Source organism: Arachis hypogaea, chromosome 12, assembly GCF_003086295.3.
Source record: "Arachis hypogaea cultivar Tifrunner chromosome 12, arahy.Tifrunner.gnm2.J5K5, whole genome shotgun sequence".
NCBI lineage: Eukaryota > Viridiplantae > Streptophyta > Magnoliopsida > Fabales > Fabaceae > Arachis > Arachis hypogaea.
In genome coordinates this window covers 12,032,440-12,053,388 of record NC_092047.1, presented here as the reverse complement: position 1 = coordinate 12,053,388, position 20,949 = coordinate 12,032,440, and the positions used below count along the sequence as shown (strand labels likewise).

General features: G+C 32.5%; 1 protein-coding gene and 1 pseudogene across 4 annotated transcripts in view; one reads left to right on the top strand and one right to left on the bottom strand.

The window, feature by feature from the left end:
* The first annotated feature begins 1,727 nt into the window (after window positions 1-1,727).
* LOC112729694 (protein THYLAKOID ASSEMBLY 8-like, chloroplastic) lies at window positions 1,728-5,305 on the top strand (annotated as a pseudogene).
* Window positions 5,306-5,791: 486 nt separating this feature from the next.
* LOC112726863 (uncharacterized) overlaps window positions 5,792-20,949 on the bottom strand; it is a 72,382-nt gene continuing 57,224 nt past the window's right edge. For all 4 annotated transcript variants that reach the window (XM_072208799.1, XM_072208798.1, XM_072208800.1 and 1 more), the window contains 4 exons: window positions 9,481-10,662; window positions 6,787-8,083; window positions 6,433-6,535; window positions 5,792-6,119 (listed from right to left, as the gene is read on the bottom strand). In XM_072208799.1, the coding sequence (XP_072064900.1) occupies window positions 6,818-8,083; window positions 9,481-10,662 (2,448 nt within the window). In that variant the 3' untranslated portion in view covers window positions 5,792-6,119; window positions 6,433-6,535; window positions 6,787-6,817. The remainder of the gene's footprint in view (window positions 6,120-6,432; window positions 6,536-6,786; window positions 8,084-9,480; window positions 10,663-20,949) is intronic.

Genomic DNA, 20,949 nt, shown 5'->3' with positions numbered 1-20,949 from the left:
GAATCCTGCCTGTGTCATATGGAGCATCTACATCTAGGAACTCATCAAGAATAAGTACTCATTGCAGATCGTTACTTCTTGAATAAAAAGTCTTACATAAACAAGGAATTGTTCCTGAAAAATATTTAAAAAAAAAGGGGTGAATTTTGCAACTCAGTGACCAGACAATACATCTATAATCGACATGAGACCATATAAACATTATATCAAAATAATTTTAATTAGAAAATAATAATTCATATAATAAGTGAATCAATAAGGGAGTTCTCATACAGAAATCAAATCAAAAGTCCACACTTGGGCGGCTCCACCTCTATGGGTAGCCCTTTCCTCTAGTGTGTCCGTACAGAATAACAGATCCAACGTGTGGCCTACACGTTAGGCTAGCAACACCCCTGCTAGCTGAGGTATGAGCCAGATGCATCTAGGTTAACGTCATAACTGCCGTTAACTACGGTTTTCTAATGCGAGCCTCCCAAACCAATTCAAAACATATAATTTCAAACACAACAAATCTTTGATCTTACAAATATATAAGGCATCGAATCAAATCAAATCAGATAATACTTTCTCATCCAAATCATATTCAATCATATTTTCTCAATCTTAAGGCATTCCAAAATATTTCACAATTCCAAAATAAGTGAATACCAACAAAATTTCAATACTTTAAAAATACATATTCGAATAAAATCAAATACATTAAAATAATATAAAACTTCTTCAATATACATATAGTCTCATAAAAATATATAGTCTCATGTGCATATTAAAATGAGTTTAACAAGGATAAGCATTTAGTTCTAATAAATCAATTAGTAAAATCAATTTAAAATCATTTGATAATAATCTTTATAAGTATAACTAAGTTCAAGCACCATATATCCAAATAATTATAGACGTAAAGCCAAACAATTATAAATGTAAAGCCTACTCACAACTTGATCCCATGGGACCGAAGAAACTGAAACCGGAGTGACAAATTAAAAGGGTGAAGATGGTTGGAATAGAATTGATCGAAAGGACGTAGAATCTAGACCGAGACAGTAGCAACAACTCCAACTAATCCCACAGCAACAACTTTGTAATAGTCACAGCTATAGCGGCTGAAACAGAATGGAAACAAGGTAGCATAAATGGAATAGTAGCAGAGAAAAAGTGGAAACGATGCAAGTTTAAGGAAAAGACCTAGACCAAAACAAAGGCACTATTCATCGGCATTTTTCCAGAAACCACAACGGTGATGGCGACATTAGCTCCGATAAGATGCTTAAACCGGAAGCATAGGACCGGCAACGGCACCAGCAAGGAATGGCTCTGACGGCGGTGCGCAGCTCGAAGGTGACCTCCTTCCCCAGCAACGACAGCAGCAGCGGCAACACACCACCGTTACCCCTCTTCCCGGCGACGAATTCTGTCGTATTCTCCTTCCCCTTTTGCGAAGTCTCTCCCTTCTCTCTCCTCGTGCTCTCCTCAGTGACGGCGACTTGGCATGGCGGCGGTTGAGGCTCAGTGGCGATTGAGACAAGGCGCGGAAGCTGTAGCAGGTTTAACGGTAGCGAGGCAGAACAGCGGTAGTCCTTCTTCCTCGTCTCCTCTCTCGCGCTCGTCCCCTCTCTCAAAGGCATTTCACTCAGTTCTGGCCTCTGATGGTGATGCGACGGCGGCGAGCTGGACGCGGCTGGCGGCGACGCGACGGGACACGAAGGGCGAGCTCCAGGCCGACAATGACGAGGCGCGGCTCTCTCTCTCCTCGCGTGATGGCTCGGCGTGGACAGCTCTCTCCTTCCTCCTCCCTTCTCTTCTCACGGTCTCCCCTCTTCTCTCTTTCCCTTTTCTTTCTTTCTTTCTATTTCCTTCAAGTCTGTGTGTGCTGTGAGGGAGAGGGTGTGAGGTGAGTGAGAGTGTGTGAGTGGTGAAGTTAGGGTTAGAGAAAGGAGAAAATATCTAGGAGTAGGTCCCACCGTCTCATCTATTGTTTAATTTTTTTTTTCCTGATTACAACTCGTTAATTAAGCTTATTATTTATTGAAGTAACATTGTTTCAACATGTGAAATTTATGCAAATCTTGCTGACCACTGGGTCTCCTATAGAGGTTATTCCTCTATTCTCATCTCCACCTTTCCCAGAAGTTACATTCACCTCTTCACCACTTCTAACACAAATTATTCTTTCCTTATCCAATTAGCAACTTATGTTTTCCACCTTTCCGAACCAGCACCTGTTTTTTACCCTTAACATGTTTTAAGTTGAGACCAGTTTGGAATATAGATTAGAGACATGGCAGTGCTAGTCAACAAGATTTTTCATCAAACTCCGTTATTCCTGCCTTCAAGATGTTCACTAAATTATCAATTGATAGTATAAAGATAGTGAAAAAAATAAATAAATAAAAGAAATAAAAGAAGAGGAAGATGAAATTGTTGGACACATTGAAACAGGAAAAATCTTCATACCCATTGCTTAAAAGTTTATTATCCATCATGCTGTTCGGCAAATACTAAAAAATTTTTTCCCTTTGATAACAATTTGTACATTGCTGATATGGAGTTATGGACGACAAAACTGAAAAAGAGCATCAACATCTTCCAAACCGATCTATGTTCAATCCGTCTCAACACTATATACAACGACTAATCAGTAAATGTAAACCCTCAACCTACAAAATGAAGCTCAAACAAGAAGCACCATCCATAACAGCCTTGGCCCTCAATGTTACAAAAAGAGTAATTTAACTATGCAGATTAATATAACTCCCCCTCCCCCAACCCAAAAAAAAGTGCAGATTAATATGATAGTAGTGAAAAATTAATTACTTAGTCGGGAAAAGAAAAAAGTACAAATAAAGGAAATGTTCACCTTTTTGGAGCAGTATTAAAAAAGCTTATCAACTTCAGCAGGGCATAGGAATCGATTTTAGAAAGTGTCAAGTTTTGAAACATCAAAGAACAGAAAGTATAAATTAAAATGAGCACATGGAAGCTAACTAAATGGAGGTGCATATTGAAGTGGATAAAAAATGTTGTTACATACTTTATCTGTAATCGAAAAGAGTTCTAGTAAAAAAATTATCCCGATTCGGTTCGACAAGCCGATTTCTGATAGATATAATGGTTTTTAAAAAAGACGGTTCTGCATATCAATTGAGCTGCAAAAGCCATCAGTTCTCGGTTGGATCGACAAACTTCACAAGTTCATCAAAAACCATGTCTTGAAGCTCGACTTAATCATCGTTGTTCTCCCTGAGCTTGAGCACTAAGAAGAAGTTTCTCTTGCCTTCATGGTTTCTTTCTCGTTCTCTATCTTCTCTTCTATTCACTCTTTCATTGTATTGTTGGTTGCCCGTAACTTGTTTGTTAAAATGTCTGTTAGAGATATTGCTACTAAGTACTAGCAATCTAGCATACTTTTTTCTAAGGTTTGATTAAAGGATAGTATTTACTTTAATGAACTCTCACTAATAGTGCCTCTAATGACATTTTTAGCTGAATAGTAAATCAAAGTTAATATCAAGAGAGTATTGATAAAGTTATTGGATTTGGAGGCATGCTCTTTTTGCTGAATTTTATTTCTATATTGATACCTGTAGGTGGTGTTTGCTCTGTTGGTCTTACAAGTATGTTAATAAATTTTCAAGTTTTTAAGGTGATACAAAAGCAAGATTGGCACATTCAGGATAAATACTTGTATAAGGACTTGATTATTGCACTGGCAAGGGCTAAAAAGATGGATGAAGTAATGAAAATGTGGGAAAGCATGAAAAGGAGAATCTCTACCCTGATTCTCAGACCTATACTGAGGTCATAAGAGGCTTCTTGAAGAATGGATCTCTTGCAGATGTGATGAATGTGTATGAGGACATGAAGAATTCTCCGGATCCACCAGAGGAGCTATCATTCAGGATTCTGTTGATATGGCTATTACCTCATCCACTTCTGAGAAACAAAGTGAAACAAGATTTTGAGGAGATCTTTCCTGGTTCAAATATGTATGATCCATCACAAGAGGTATTTGGTGTACGCTGAGGTAGTTTCTTCCTTCTCACTCTGTTGTCTTGTGTTCATAAGTGTGTATCCACATAAACTTTTTTCCTCTTGGTACCTGTGAACACATTTATATTCAAAGTCTAATGTTAATGAACTTGATTTGGAGGTTTCTCGATAGCTATTGTGGATTGGTTTTGCATGTCAAATGCCTTTGGTGATTTTAATATCCTATTTAACCCCTTTACTTTTTTATAGGAGCTCTAGGCCGTGTGCAGCATTCTAGAAGGACCTGAGTTGTGGAACAACCATTCTTGCAAGTTGTTTTGGTAGTTTTTGCAATACTGCACTATGTTGTGCTTGTTGACCCTTGCAAGCTTTGCACTATTGTGAATCCCATCCCATGTGAATCTTCTTAAGTAATAAAAGTTTTCTTTATTGTTTCTTTTTGTATACTGAGATTTGACATCATTATTTATTTGTTTATTTATTTATTTATTGTTACTTAAATTTAGTTATGATACTGTCAATACATCTGAACATTTTTTGAATATTAGTTTTTATCGACTTTTGGTGAAGTGGGTGTGGCTGGTTTATCTGCTTCACTACTAACATCTTTGCTACCAACAACATTGGAAGATCTTCTTGCTCTTGGCATTTGTTCTGCTGGCGGGTATTATGATTTTCTATTTTTATCTGTAGTTGACTTTCTTTCTTATTGCTCAAGATTGTATTTCAAAATTTGTTCCATGTTGTGATAGAGTTGTGATATCTCTGGTCTTAAATCTTCCGTAAAAGGAAACATATTACACTATTACGGCAAGAGTTGCATGAAATAATTAGTAAATATAATGATTCTGATTAGTTGCTAGATCATGTTGATGACTTGATGCTCAAATTTGGTTGACATTGACTTGTCAGGTATCTAGCTATATCCAAATTTCCTAGACGCAGACAGAGTGTGATAGATAAAGTGAAAGCAAAAGCAGAAAAGTTGGCATCTGAACTTGAAGAGGCCATTAATAAAGATTTCAATAAAGGCATGGAATATTTGGACAATTATGTGAAAGTTCTTGGCAAGCCTTACCAAGATCAAGCACAGAATAGACTGAATATGCTTCTAGAGATTCAAGAGGAATTGTCAAATGTTGAGAAAAAACTTAGAACACTGCAAGTTGAAATCCAAAATCTTCATGTCTCATGATTGACTTTGCAGTTTTGCACGCATCATCATTTTTGTTGTTGATGATGCTTAAGAATTCTCCACTCTATTTTGGTATTGTATTATTTTTGGAATAAGAAAATTTATTATGAGGTGAAATGGTGAATTTATCTTAAAATAAAGTCAGAGTACTTTTGTCCTAAGTACTAACTACTGTTTCGTTTAGTTAATTATACTTATGATTTTTTTTATTAATTTAAAGTCATTATTCATGTATTGAACAAAATATTAGATGAACTAAATTCTAAATATATTACATTGTACTATTAAATTAAATCATATGTTTTAATAATTATATCCAATTAAGATTGTCAACTGTCGAGACACTTATTTCTATCCGTTGCTAGCAGTATTTTGATGGCAGTATATTTTTAGCTAATTAATACGACAAATCTTATCCAACAATCACAATTCTTGGAAAAGAAAAATATTCATGTCATCGTTACCATAGCAATATGCTTTATGCAAAAAGGCATACACAATTTGAAATTTTATAGAAATATAAGGTTAACTTTATGGATTAAAATGGTCTTATGTAGAAATATATCTATATACCATTGTCAATCCTATTTTTAAAACATTCTCTTATAACTTCAATATAAACCACACTCCTTCAATATTGTAAAATTATTACAATAAACTTTCATTCTAAAAATACGCTAGTGCTCTCAATAACTTAACTAGACACCTTACATCTTGTATAAAAATACAAGATATAATTTTATTCATAAAACACACTGAGCTTATAGCTATACCACTTAAAAGGCAATGACACACTTCTTCCTGCATAGTGATACAGGGAACTTATTCAGGTCATGCACACCACACCATACTCAAACAGAAATGAATATTTGTTGCCATGATGGGATCCACTTATATCCTCTTAATTGCTGCATTTGGTGTCCCGTAAAACCTTAGAAATGAAATTTCATAAAAACAATTGTGTTGGTTAATATTGACTAAAGTTAAAAAAGTCATAGGATTGGAAAAAGCAAAACTCTCCATGATTTGAGTTGAATGTTAACCAAACTTAAGAGTAAAACTTTCCAAAAAGAAATATGTAACAGCATCAAATTAACTTGTGTGTTTTTCTATCTAATTTGTTACCTGGCCTAATAATTTCAGTTATCATAATCATCAGATTGTATCCATACAAAATTACAATGAAAGCATAACCATTTCTAATTTTTTTTTTTCTCAAAATAAGGAGAAAAAAAAAAACTTACCAACCGTCCTTATTTATTTGTCCATTGCTCCTTGAGCAAGGCTAACTGGTAAGTGGTAACAAATGCATTGAAAATAAGCTTCCCTTAGCAAGCAACAAATTTCCTGCAAGAATTTATATACAAGAGCTAGTTAAGTCAAGTTACATTAACTATACCATTCTTTAATTTATTAAATTCTTACAAAGGACAAGAATTGGATAATAAAATGAGCAATATCAAAAATTAATATAACCGAATATGGAGGGAGCAAATCAAATGACATTTCAAACAGAACTTTTTCTATTGTTTTGGTGCATTGCGTAACATGAAAAGTAAAAGATGATGCAAATTTAGCAGATAGAGGAACTAACTTACATGTTAAATTATAGTTGTACTAATTAACTCATCAATGCTGCGTAGATCGTTTCTCAAATTGTTGACTGACTGCAGCATTTAGATTATCTTTCGAGCAACGAACTCCATCTATCTTCACCATCTCTAATTTAGGTGCTTCCACGTCACCATGTGAGAAAGTTTTCATGATCTTGCATTGACTGATCTCAATGTACAAGTATGCTTGGAATTTCAGAGTTGACTTTCCCGTGAAAAAGCTTCCAAGTTTTGGGGATTCGCTTAGAGACAGATCCCAGAGGTTTGAGAATGTGAGCTCATGTGGCTCGTCTGCCTCTGCTAATACTACTGTTTCCAATGACTCACATTTGGAAATCTCCATATTCCCCAATTTATGCAAGCTTTTGGCAGTTGAGAATGTGAATATATACTCCAATCTGTTGCATTCAGTAACCTCGACTTTCTCTAGAGACGGGAAATTCAAAGTTAATGAGTTTTTCGTGAAAAAACTTTCAAATTTTGGTAATTCGCTAAGAGTCAGACATTTGAGGTCTGGGAATGTGAGATCTTCATGTTGTTGGTTTGCCTCTTGTGTTGTCAAAACTACTGTTTCCAATGACTCACATTTGGAAATCTTCATCTCATTCAAATTTTTCAAGCTTTTGGCAGTTGAGAATGTGAACATGTACTCCAATCTGTTGCATTCGGTGACCTTGACTTCCTTCAAAGATGGGAAATTCAAAGTTGACTTTCCAGTGTAAAAGCTCTCAAGTTTTGGTATTTGGCTAAGAGACAGTCTCTCAAGCTTTTTGAATATGATGACATCATGATCATCATCATGTGGTTGATAATCCACCATTAAGCTTTCGAGTGCTTCACAGTTGGATATGAGCAACTCTTTAAGTTGAACAAGGCATTTGGGGGCTGAAGAAGTGAACAAATACTTCAAAGATGCACAACCCTCAATTTTGAGCCATGTGAGATTAGAGGGGGCCACCCAAGTGTGCTGTAACCCAATGGATTCAAGCTTGTGCAGATTCCTCAACTCCAATGCTCGAACAAGCAGCTGTGAATGAATAATCTCAGGCTTTTGTAAGGGGAATATCTCTTTGAAAGAACTGTCGGCCACCACAAGCATTTGAATATTGGGAAGTGGCACCTTCTTTGGGAAGAAATTAAAAGCAGATGCGGCATCTGAGTCATTAAAGCCCTGCAATCTTAGATATTTTATGTTTTTGGGGTCCAAATGAAGCAGTCCTTTGTCAAGCATCATCACACCTTCCATGTCTATTGATAGTCGCTCTAAGTGAGGGGTAAAAACCTGCTCCATCGGATTCAAAGTTAATAAGAAGGACAACACATGGCCATCATGACATGTGAACATAATTTACCTTCTCCATTTTTTAATTGCTGCAAAATGCGTACAAGTATTCCAAATAAAATGACATAAATGAAGCATGCAGAAGTTTAGAAGCTTATAAGTTAAACGTGTTAAAAATCTACTTTTCTTGATGATGAAGAAAACATCAATTGTTTGTGGAAAAAAATGTGATTTTACTCTGTCAATATAGCTTTTGTTATAAATAAAAAAAGATTTCACATGACAATTGAATTTAAAAATAGGAAAAGTATAGGTAACTAACAAAATTTTTGAACAATGTGTAAACAATGTGAATTAATAGGGTTAAAAGAGTAAATTTAATTAGTAGCATTAAATTAGAATGTGGTGTATTTTCATTTGATTGGTGGTTGTTCATGTTGTTCAAAATTTTCATTGTTTCCCTAGTACTCCCCTTAAAAATATCAATTTGTTCAAAAGTCAATACCAAATTTAGTAAAGAATTTGTCACTTTTTTTTTAGTTATGAAAATGTATTATTGTGACAAAGTCTATTACAAAATAGTTGAGTGTTTTTTTAAATAAAATATTAACTCACTATTTTCAGTCTTTTTGTTTAAAATTTATAGATACTACTCTTAATTTAATCCTAAACTCAGAATAAGAATCAATTCTTTTGAGTTTATTGCCAAACTAGAATTTATTGTAGTTAATTTCAGAAATATTATTTGACATTATACTTGAAATATACGAGGGTGACAAATCAATAGAGTTAACTTTTTCAATAAGCTTATTTAAAAAAAAATAGAAGTGTTAATTTTTTTTTAAGTAATATCATGAAAGAATTAAAATAAGTTCAATATTGTATATTCTCTTTTTAAGACTGAGAATACTTTTTTGACAAAAAAATAAACTATCTTAACAAATTTTTTGAAACGAATATCTAACATTATTACGTATAACATGTTATTAATATAAATCGATATATGAATATGCAATGTTTTATATGTTCAGCATGCAATTTTTAAATTGAATAACAATGCATAAATATAGGTATCTTAAATGTGCATATAAGCTATTACCACATATACAAGTAAGAGATCAAAAATGACAAAAGCTGCTCATATTTTCTAATGGTGGGTAGCTTCTCATATTATAGATACATGCATTTGGCTCATTATGAATAATTTAAAAGACTTATTGGTGCGCAAGAGATATATTAACTTATTAACAAACAAAATAAGAATGAGCTGCTTATTGTGATAAATAAAATGCATTTTTCTCAAAACTATATATTCTACAAAAAAAAATAAGCAGATCATATATAAAGCTAACAAGATTAGAAAGTTATGAATATTTTTAAGGTAGGAACTTTTGTACCTTTGCATTAGAATCTGTTGCAAATTTACAATGAGAAATATCCAACTCTCTTAATTTGGGCAAATTTAGAATTTGCATTCCAGCATAAATGTATGTAAGATTTGGCAAATTGTACAGAGTCAATGAAGTTAGCTTAGGAAACATAATAAGCTCTTTATTTATTTCTTCATTGTCTGCTTCATCATCTTTTGTAACAATTTCAACCAATTCCTCACAGTTTTTTACATCTATCCTTATCATGTTAGACATGGACAATGATGCTGGCAACAAGCTTGTGAAGCTTTTACATCCATTCACAACCACTTCCTCCAGACATGGAAAGCTGAGACGACTTCTTTTAAGATTCTTGTTCCAAATATGACTTAGAGTTGGCAGATGCTCCAAAGTCAACTTCTTCAAAGGAATATCTGTTGGTGTATCTTTGACTTCAAATATGACCTCAACAGAAATTATGTCTGTATCTTTCACATCATTTGTTGGAGCATCTTTCACATCAAATATTGTCTCAAAGGAACCACAATTCTCAACGACTAACTCTTCCAATTTATGAAGGGAAGGTAGTATATGCCATGGTAGTAATGCATTTGATAATGAAAATTCAGAGTCTTCCATTCCATGATAAATGTAGCTCAGATTTGGCAAATTCCACAGTTTCAGATAAGATAGCTTGGAGAAGATATTAACCGGTTTATTTACTTCTTCTTCTTTGACTAGTTCATCTCTGGAGACAATTTCAACTAACTTTTCACAATTCTTTACTTCTAACCTCTGTATGTTAACTGATTCTGAGAACACGGATTTTAAGCTTGCACATTCATCAATAATAACCTCCTCCAGTTTGGGAAGACTGAGCTTTCCTTCCGAATCCTTGTTCCAAACATGTCTCAGATTTGGAAGTTTCTCCAAAGTCAATATCTTCAAAGGAATAACAATATCTGCTGTTGTATCTTTGACTTCAAATATGGCCTCAACAGAATTGCATCCCCACACCATCAACTCTTGTAATCGACTGAAGAAGGAAAGTAAATGAGAAGGTAGTATTGCGGTTGTAAAGAATTCATCACACTCTTTCACCGTCAGACCTTCTAAATTGAAACCAGAGGAAAAGGCCTCATCTGGGATATGCACTTTATCAAGCCATAAATCTTTCAGCTCCGAGTCATCGCCAAGATCAAGATGTCTCTATGTTTTGTTATGTCAAGAAAATAAATATAATAAAAAAGATTAATTAGAACTTTAAACATTTCAAATTTCTTATCAGAAATAACAATAATGGTGAATATAATTAATTACAGAAAAAATAATAAATAAATTCTAAGTTTTTTTTATTGAAAAAACGATTAAACATCTTACCAAATTTAATAGACAACATATAAATTTCTTTACCGATGGTTTGAAATTGATATAAAAAATCTATGTATCACTTGTCTATAAATATTTAGATATGGTTAGCATAATGTATTTCTAATTATTTGTTTGTCACTTACCACTATATTCAAATTAAACATTTTATAAATAGATATTTGAAATTTTATATTTACCCACATTGATCATTTTGTCAAAATTATTTTAATTAATATCTCTTTTGGCGTGACCATAAAACAATGCTAACAAAATATATATATATATATATATATATTGCCAATTTTCATTATTTCATTTCTAAAATTTATATCAATATATAATAAAAGGATATATATATATATATATATATATATATATATATATATATATATGATCAATTTCTTAATTGGTGAATTTTGTACCACTCTTAGCATATTTAATTTAATTTTAGAGATATTTATAGCCACTTATGTTAATTTATATTATAAAAAAACAGTACAAACATACATATATATATATATATATATATATATATATATATATATATATATATATATATATATAATAGTTGTAATAGCATAAATTAAATGCAGTGTTAAAAACATATAAAAATTTATCTTCGTCAATTTTAAAAAATTATTCTCGATGCATCCTTTTTTATATATTACTCTAAATAAATGCATTTATTGATTAATAAAAAAAATCAAAGTGGTGAAGAAAAAGAAATAATTAGATTATAAGAAAATACGTCATATATTTATTTTAAAATATTTGTCCAAAAAAATAAAATTAAAACGCATATTAGCCTACAGAGTTAAAAGTTTAAAAGTGTAAGACCCAGAATGTTTAAAAAAAATTCTATTTTAAACTAACTTTAAATTATATATTTATTTATAATTTTAATTTTATAAATTATTTTATTGGAGATAATTAAAGGTAGTTTTGATTAATTGAATTTAAAATAAATTAAGATTTTTATCTAAATTTTATAATTTTGAATTATTTTTCTATTTATCATTTAAAGTCTTAGAGATTTAAAAATAAAGATGTTTGGATATTTAAATTAGAATTTTATCTAATTTTTTAATTATTAAATTAATTTTCATATTTAAAATATAAAATTAGTAGTTGTAAAATAACAAAATTTTTATATGATAATATCTTTATAATTAAATACTTTAAGTTTTGTTAATAAAGAAAATTAATTATATTGTATTATTATATTTTTAATTAGAGTGTTTGAGTGAAAACCAAATAGTATTTTAATACAACGAATAATATTTTAAAATAATTTCAAGGATTTAATTAATTTCAAATTAAACCCCAAAATTTTTAATTCCATACACAAACCCTAACCCTAATTGAACCCACATTTTTTCTTTTGTCTAAATAGAACCCTAGCTGCTACCCTTTTTTCCCTTCAGTAAACACCTCAGAAAAAGTAAAAGAAAGAAAGAAGGGGGGAGCAGAGGGAAGCAGGGAGAACGGAGAAAAAGAAGAGGAAGAGAGGCACGAGCCAGCACCGGTGGGCCTCGCTGTCGCCGCAAAGCTGCTCGCTGCTCGTCGCCATCGCGAGGAATGCCAGAACCGAGGGAGAGAGCCGCGCGAGGAACGTCCCGCCGCTGCTGCTGTCCGTGCCATCGCCGTCATCGCTGGTCCACCGTAGAGCCACCGTCGAAGCTGAATCACGGAGAGAGAGGGGTGGTCGCAGGCTTGGAGCCGCCGCGCCTTCGTCGCCGCCGTCCAACGCGAAGCCAACTGCTGTCGTCGCATCTCCCAAACGTCCCTGCCGCCGCCATGCTGTCGAGAAGGAGGCCGTCGGGTCTGACAACATAACCGATGCATGAGTTCATGGCCAGTAGGACAGGCATGCATCATATGCATTTATATGACATTATTTGGGTGTGCATATTGTAATTGGTTTGCCTATGTAAATAGTTATGTTTAACTCCTAATTGTTCTACTTGATATAACTGCTCGATTGTGTTTGAACATTCTTACTTGTGTTTGTGACTGAAAATTGGTTGGATTGTAATGAACTAGTTGTTGATTCAGTTGCTTGGGCCTAAGGCCGTGGTTAATTATGAGATGGGCTGAAGGCTTTGTTTGGTTTGTGTTTCTCGTTTAGTAAAGTATGCAAAACTAAACTAGTTCAGCATAGACTTAATGAACCTATGCTTAGAACAGGTTGGTTATTCATGCTGTTTAGGAAAAACCTTTTGAAAGGCTTTTGAATTTTTGAAGGAATAACAGTTTCCTTTTTCAGAAAAGATTTCAAGTTTTTAATGGTAAATCTTTGGGTTTTAAAAGGATGCATAAGACGATTATTAATCACTATGCTTTAAAAAGAGTTTTATCTTCACGTATTATATTATAGTAATTCTCAAAACCCTCTATTGAAAACCCTTTCGAGGATGATGTTCTCACTCCCTACAGATTTTCCTTTTCAGGATATGGACGCAAAAGTCATGAAGAGTTTACCTAGTCGTTGTTGTCGCGATGTTTTGTGTTACTTTAGTTATTATTCATTATTTCACAATTTGTAAGAGGGATAGGATTTGTTTTTATGTAAAGCTTGTAAGTTAATACTGTGTATATGTATGTGTGTGGTTAAAAGTATAGAGTTATGTAACCTTTTAAACGGTCTTTTGAAAAATACGGTTTAAGTTTTAAACAGACTCATATTTTAATATTAAATATTTTAAGAATCGTCGTAATACCCAAACTATCAGAATAGTGCAGCCGGAAGCGTGACATTTTGATAGTTAGGGTGTTACAAAAAGTGAGATATTATGGAAAAAAAGTTTAATAAAAATAATTATCTAAAAAAAAAAAAAAGAACACAGATTAACACAAAAATGAATATAATCTTAATAATCCTTAAAATGATAGGTAAATAAATGAACATACATAAAATAATTATTTAGTTATCTCAATTAAATTTTTATGATATATCTTTCTATTTATAGTTATTTCTTATTTTCATTTTTATCTCATTTTTTAACTAAGTTTCATTAAATTAAAATATTTTTCTGTTAATATAAATCCTAATTGAAAATTTGTTAAAGGTATTTTCATTATACATCACAGTTGCACTTCTTTATGTTTAGTTTTTCATATTTTATTATTGTCTAAAAATGATTATAATGTCCTTACATTTTAGTCGCATTATTCTATTTTTTAATTCTGGTATTCAAAACTTCGAGTTAAAAGTATTTATATATTTCTTTTGTATTAAAATAAAATAATAATTTAACTATTTTTTAATTGAATATTTGAGATATGCTACGTACCAAAATATATCATAGAGTAACATAATATAGAAGAGTGATGTCCCTTGTTTTGTTAAAATTTTTAAAGAGACATCAATACTTTATTTTATATTTAGTAAATCAAAATAATTATATATTTATGTTTGTAATTTTAAAAATTAAAGATATTTTTAAAAATATTTAAGGAAGTATTTTTTTAAGTTAGTTTATATTTATTCTTGATTAAATTATTGATGTCAAAGTTTATTTACAATCAAAATTCTCTCTATTTTTATGTTTATTATGATCATTTTAAATTTTAAAAATTATTTTACTAAATACTGTTGTTATTATTTATACTTATTAAAAGTCATTTTTAATTTAATTTACCAAATATAAAATGTTATAACATTTACAAATATATCTTTCAAAAGTCAATTTGATAAAGTTATTTGTTTAAAGTAAAAGATTTCTCGAACTAAGTCTTTGTCATTTTCAAGAATAATGATAATATCACTCTTCTTTTGGGTTATTCTTAAATTATCCTTTATTTTTATTACTTTAATTTTTATAAATTTTTTTAAGGCACTACTTATATAAAGATTTCAAAAACAACTTTTTTTAATTGTTATTTATTAAAAAACTTACTCTGAAAAAACATAGATTAATAATAAAAATATAAATTATAAATAAAATTAAAGAGATAAGAAAAAAAATTACACTAATGATTCTAATTAATATTAATTCAAATGACACTGAATATTTCTTAAATCAATATAAAATATTTTTTTTAAAATCTCAATTTCACAATAAATTTTATTCAAAGAATTTAAAAATAAATAAGAATTACTAGAAAAAATAGAATAATTAAGACCTGGTAGATTAAAATAAAGATATTCAAAAGTAAGAGAAAAGAAAAAAAATATTAAAAAATTATAAAAATTATAAAAAAAAACTTAATTCATAAAAAATTATTAAATTCTTAAAATAAAAAAATATCAAAATAATAATGAAATGAGAGTAGAAAAATAATATTAGAAAATTTATAAAAAATAATAAAAATAAAACAATCCTCTAATAAATTTTTTGTTAAAAAATTAAATTTTAAACAAATTAAATCATTATTACCAGAGTCAAATTAATAATTTTAAAAATATATCAATATTTTTTAATAAAAATAACACTTTTAATCTATGTCACGTGTTAAAAATCTAATATATAATAATTTATTCAATAGATGAGATTAAACATTTTTATTTAAAGACATTTTAAATATTTTTGACTGAGTCTCTGTTTTTTTTTTAATATTATGAATCATTTAAAAATATTATATAATAATAGAGTAACATTATCAATTAGAGATAAGATTTTTTTAATGTTGTTATTATCAATTAGAGAATAATAATTAACAAGTGATTATTAACTATGAACAATACATGATATTTTTCAATGCAATACACAAACTTAAACTAAATTATTATTGGTGAATTTTAATGCATTCCAAAAAATAAAATAAAAAGTGCGATACATTTTGAATTTTGAATTCTAAATCTTAAATTTTAAACTCATAATATGATGAGTTTGGAAAATTCTAATTTTAAATTGATGATGATCAAACATTATTAACAGCAAAACTATTAATATAATATATGTTAATTAATTTATTTTGTTGTACAGGTATGAATTGGGCCAAAAATAAAAGAAATTTACAAGTCCAATTTGATGAAAAATATTCAGCATTGATATAAATTCTTAATCATTATGGCTGAATTGATTTGGACCGAAAGGAAAGAAAATTGGCAAGTCCAAAATATGCTAATTGAAGCTCAGCCTTGGAACACATTGTCTAAATTATTTTGGCTGAAGCAATTTGTGATAATTTGGGCCAGGAAACCAAAATTAAAAGCCCAACAAAGAGGCTGATCCGAAACTAAGGGGAATGGAGCACAATGCATTTCTTTAACTTAATAAAACCCTTTTTTAAATATGCTACAAGCTTCCAACAGAATCTATTTCTAGTGGAATTTAAATTTTATTAAAGTGAAGTTAATACATGTATTGAAAACATGAGAGAGAGTTGGACTTTGATTTGATGGACATCATTAAGCTACACGTTGCTCAGCAAAGGGAGTGAAAAATCAATTCACCTTTATTCTCTTTCTTTGCTTCATTAATTATTGTTCATAATTTCTCTTTCCTCTCTCTCATTTCTTTCTTCTCTATTCGGTCATTACACAGCAAACCATGGAAGCCATGACTAGACACCGAAGAGAGGAAGAAGCACGCCTAAAGACCATCACAATGATGGCAAGAAAAAGAAAACATAAAAAATATAGTGGCTGAGATTCTTATCACTTATGGTAAGATTTGGTGATGAGATCTTGGCTTCTCCATACCAAAAATGGTTGAAGAAGATTTCGGCCAGCTAGGAGGAAATCTTGAAGGGATGGCTTGTCTCTGATTCTGCTCAACCACCACAGGAAGTAGCTAGGGTGGCTACGTGATGGAAGAGGCAGAGATTGGAGCAGATGAAGCTATCATCATCATGAAGTATCAAGGGCCAGAAGTTCATCTTGGAGAGCAAGGCAGGGATGAAGGGCTCAGATTGATGAAGATTGATGACCAAGGAAGGACTAGAGGTAATTGCATGTTAGATTTTGCATGGGTTATCTCTTCTCTCTCTCTCTGGCCGAACCGGTTCTGTTTGAAGAAGAAGAAGCTTAGCTTGGTTTGTTTGGTTTCAACCGTGGAGGCTTCTCCCTATAAGTAAGGGTGAACATCCAAGGCTTGAAACAAGGAGAAAGTGTGAGAGTGCAAGGCACAGAGTTCTCAGAGCTACCTGAGCCAACAGTTTTTTTTCTCCTTCAATGTATTCTATTTTGTATTATTCTGTTTAATTTTGTTATGTCTTGAGTCTCATGGAAAAAGGCAAACAGTGAGGTTTGTACGAAAAAGCCATAGAGCGAAAAAAGGCAGAGAGTGCAAAATTAAAAGAAAAAACCATAGATGTCCTTAGAGATCCTTTGTTTATCTATGTTGTGTTTCATGATTCTGTGGGAATCCCCTTGTAAGTTGGGTTAGCACTTTACAGTCTGTAATCAAAGAAGATTATAGTGAAATTCCATCATTGTTGTGATGGAGACTGGATGTAGGCTGCACTGCACTTAGCAGCTGAACCGGGATATATCTGGGTGTAATATTCTCTTTCTTCTACTCCATTTCTGTTTCTACTGCACAGGAGATAAAACCGAAAAATATCTCGTGCCAAGTGACGAGACAAAAATAAAAGTCTCGTGGCTAGGGACGAGACAAAAATAAAAAAATTTCCAGAAGTTGTTTCAAAGACCAGCAAGTGTTCTAAAGTGAAAAAGGGGCTAAGATTCAACCCCCCTTTCTCTTAGCCACTGAAAACCATCAATTGGTATCAGAGCTTGGTCTCAAAGAGATCAAGCTTTGCAGCTTGGAGAAAAGATCCAAATGACAGAAAGCAGTGGCTTAAATCTGGTGTCCTACAACCTTACAGAAGGAGAGTCAAGCAACAGACCGCCTCTTTTCAATGGGAAAAACTATACCTATTGGAAGGAGAGAATGAAGATCTTTGTGCAAGTAGTAGACTACAGACTCTGGAAGATCATCCTGGAGGGACCTCAATTTCCAACTAACACAAGTGCTGAAGGAGTGGTCACTCTTAAACCAGAAGCGAGCTGGACCGAGGAAGATAGAAAGAAGGTGGAGCTAAATGCCAAGGCTGTCAACTTGCTCAACTGTGCCATCAGTTTCGAGGAATACCGACGGGTATCACGATGCACAACGGCAAAGGAAATATGGGACAAACTTCAAATCACTCATGAGGGAACCACCATTGTGAAGAAGACTCGGACTGATATATTGAACAGAGAGTATGAAATATTTGCAATGAAGGAAGGAGAGTCCATTGATGAACTATTTGAAAGATTCAACATCATCATTGTTGGCTTAGATGCTCTGAGAATTACGTATCCTGATTCTGTGCTTGTAAGGAGAGTGTTGAGATGTCTCACAAAAGAGTGGGAAACAAAAGCTTTAATTATTTCTGAGAGAAGTAGCCTAGATTCCATCACTTGTGATGATTTGAGAGGAAACTTACTTGCTTTTGAAAATACTTATTTGAAAAAAGATTCAAAAAGGAAAGGAAATGCTTTTTCTTCTGTGACTAACCCTCTGGATAATGAATCCAGTGATAACTCCTCTGAAAATGAGTTTGTATTGTTTGCCAAAACATTCAGAAAAATGGTGAAGTTCAAAGGGAAAGGCAAAGGCAGAGCAGCTCAAGAAAACTGAAGAAAGACCTCAGCAAAGTAACTTGTTACAACTGCAAGGAAACGGGGCATTTCAAATCTGATTGTCCTAAGTTGAAGAAGGAGGAGAAGCCAAAAGGAGGAAAGAAGAAAGGACTGATGGCATCATGGGAGGACTTGGAAAATGACTCAGACAGTGATGAAGAATCCGAGACCAAGTCACAGCATTGTCTCATGGCAGATCACATAGATCAGGTGTGCTTAGCATCCAAACGGAAGGAGAATATGTGGTACATGGACATCGGATGCTCTAGGCACATGACCGGAAAGACAATCTTCTTCATAAAGCTTGATGAGTATGATGGAGGACTTGTCACTTTTGGTGATGATGGTAAAGCAAAGATAGTGGCTGTTGGGAAAGTTGGTAAAAGCTTTTCATCTTGTATAAATGATGTTCTTCTTGTAAATGGTTTGAAACATAATTTACTTAGTGTAAGCCAATTGTGTGATTTAGGATTTGAAGTTGTTTTTAGAAAGTTTGTGTGTTTGGTTGTTTGTGAAAAAAACTGGGGATATTTTATTTGAAGCTAAAAGATGCAACAATGTGTATGGATTGACTCTTGAGGACTTGAAAGAACAAAATGTAACATGTTTTACCTCTCTTGAATCTGAAAAATGGCTATGGCATAGAAAGTTTGGGTCATGCTAGCATGTACCAAATTTCTAAGCTAGTAAAGAAAAATTTGGTTAGAGGAATTTTCAATATCAAATTTGATAAGGATCTTACTTGTGATGCTTGTCAATTAGGTAAACAAGTAAAATCATCTTTTAAACCAAAAGATGGAATTTCAACCAAAAGGCCATTAGAGATGTTACACATTGATCTTTTTGGTCCAACAATGCAAGAACTCAAAGTCTAGGAGGTAAACACTATGGTTTGGTAGTGGTAGATGATTACTCTAGATTTGGTTGGGTATTTTTTCTTGCTCATAAAAATGATGCTTTTCGTGCTTTTTCAACCCTGTGCGAGAAAATTCAAAATGAAAAAGATTTAAAAGTAGCCCATTTGAGAAGTGATCACGGAAAAGAATTTGAAAACCAAGACTTTGAAAAATTCTGTGATGACTTTGGAATTACTCATAATTTTTCATGCCCTAGAATACCTCAACAAAATGGGGTTGTTGAAAGAAAGAATAGAAGCCTTCAAGAGATGACTAGGGCTATGTTATGTGAGAATGAGGTTCCAAAGTTTCTATGGGCTGAAGCTGTAAATACAGCATGTTACATTTTGAATAGGACCATTATTAGAAAAGGGTTGAAGAAAACTCCTTATGAGCTATGGAAAGGAACCCCTCCAAATCTTAAGTATTTCCATGTTTTTGGATGCAAATGTTTTGTGCTTAATAACAAAGAAAATCTTGGCAAATTTGATCCAAAATCATATGAGGGTATGTTTGTTGGATACTCTATCACTAGCAAGGCATATAGGATTTATCTCAAAGAACATAGGACCATAGAGGAATCCATACATGTTACTTTTTATGATTCTAATTTAATTCCCAATACTGTGATAGATAATGAATCAGATTGTGAAGAAGCTGGAACAAGCAAAGAAAATCCCAAATCTGCCCAAAATAAAGAATCTGCCAGTCTAGTTTTGTCTCGTCAGAATGGATGAGATATTTCCATTTTGTCTCCTGAGCTAGCAAGAGAAACTGAAACAGTGAGACCCACAGAAGCTCATCAAAGTTCAACACCAATCCGGAAGCCTAGAGAATGGAAGTCCATGAGGGGTTATTCTCATGACTTTATCATTGGTGATCCCTCTCAAGGTGTAACCACAAGATCCTCAACCAAAAGGCAATCTGAACCAAGCAATTTTGCACTCTTGTCACAATTGGAGCCCAACAATGTCAAACAAGCTCTTGAAGATCCATCATGGGTCAAAGCCATGCAAGAAGAGCTTGCTCAATTCGACAAGAATGAGGTTTGGATACTAGTACCTCATCTGAATAGTAAGAAAGTTATGGGTACTAAGTGGGTGTTCAAAAATAAATTAGGTGAGGATGGAAAAGTTGTTCGTAACAAGGTTAAATTAGTGGCCCAAGGTTACGATCAAGAAGAGGGTATAGATTTTGATGAGTCTTTTGCTCTAGTAGCTAGAATGGAAGCAATTAGATTTCTTCTTGCCTATGCTGCCCATAAAGGTTTCAAAATGTTTCAAATGGATGTTAAATGTGCTTTCCTTAATGGCTTTATTGATAGAGAAGTGTATGTGGCTCAGCCCCCCGATTTTGAAGATAAAAAATTTCCAAACCATATTTTCAAACTATCTAAGGCTCTTTATGGTCTTAGACAAGCTCCAAGAGCTTGGTATGAAAGGCTTAGTGCCTTCTTATTGGAAAATCAATTTCAAAGAGGTACCACGGACACAACTTTATTCATTAAAGCATCTAATGATGATATTCTTCTAGTTCAAGTTTATGTGGATGATATTGTGTTTGGATCGGCCAATGAGTCCTTGTGTGAAGAGTTTGGAAAACTCATGACTAGTGAGTTTGAAATGAGTTTAATGGGAGAGCTAACTTTCTTTCTTG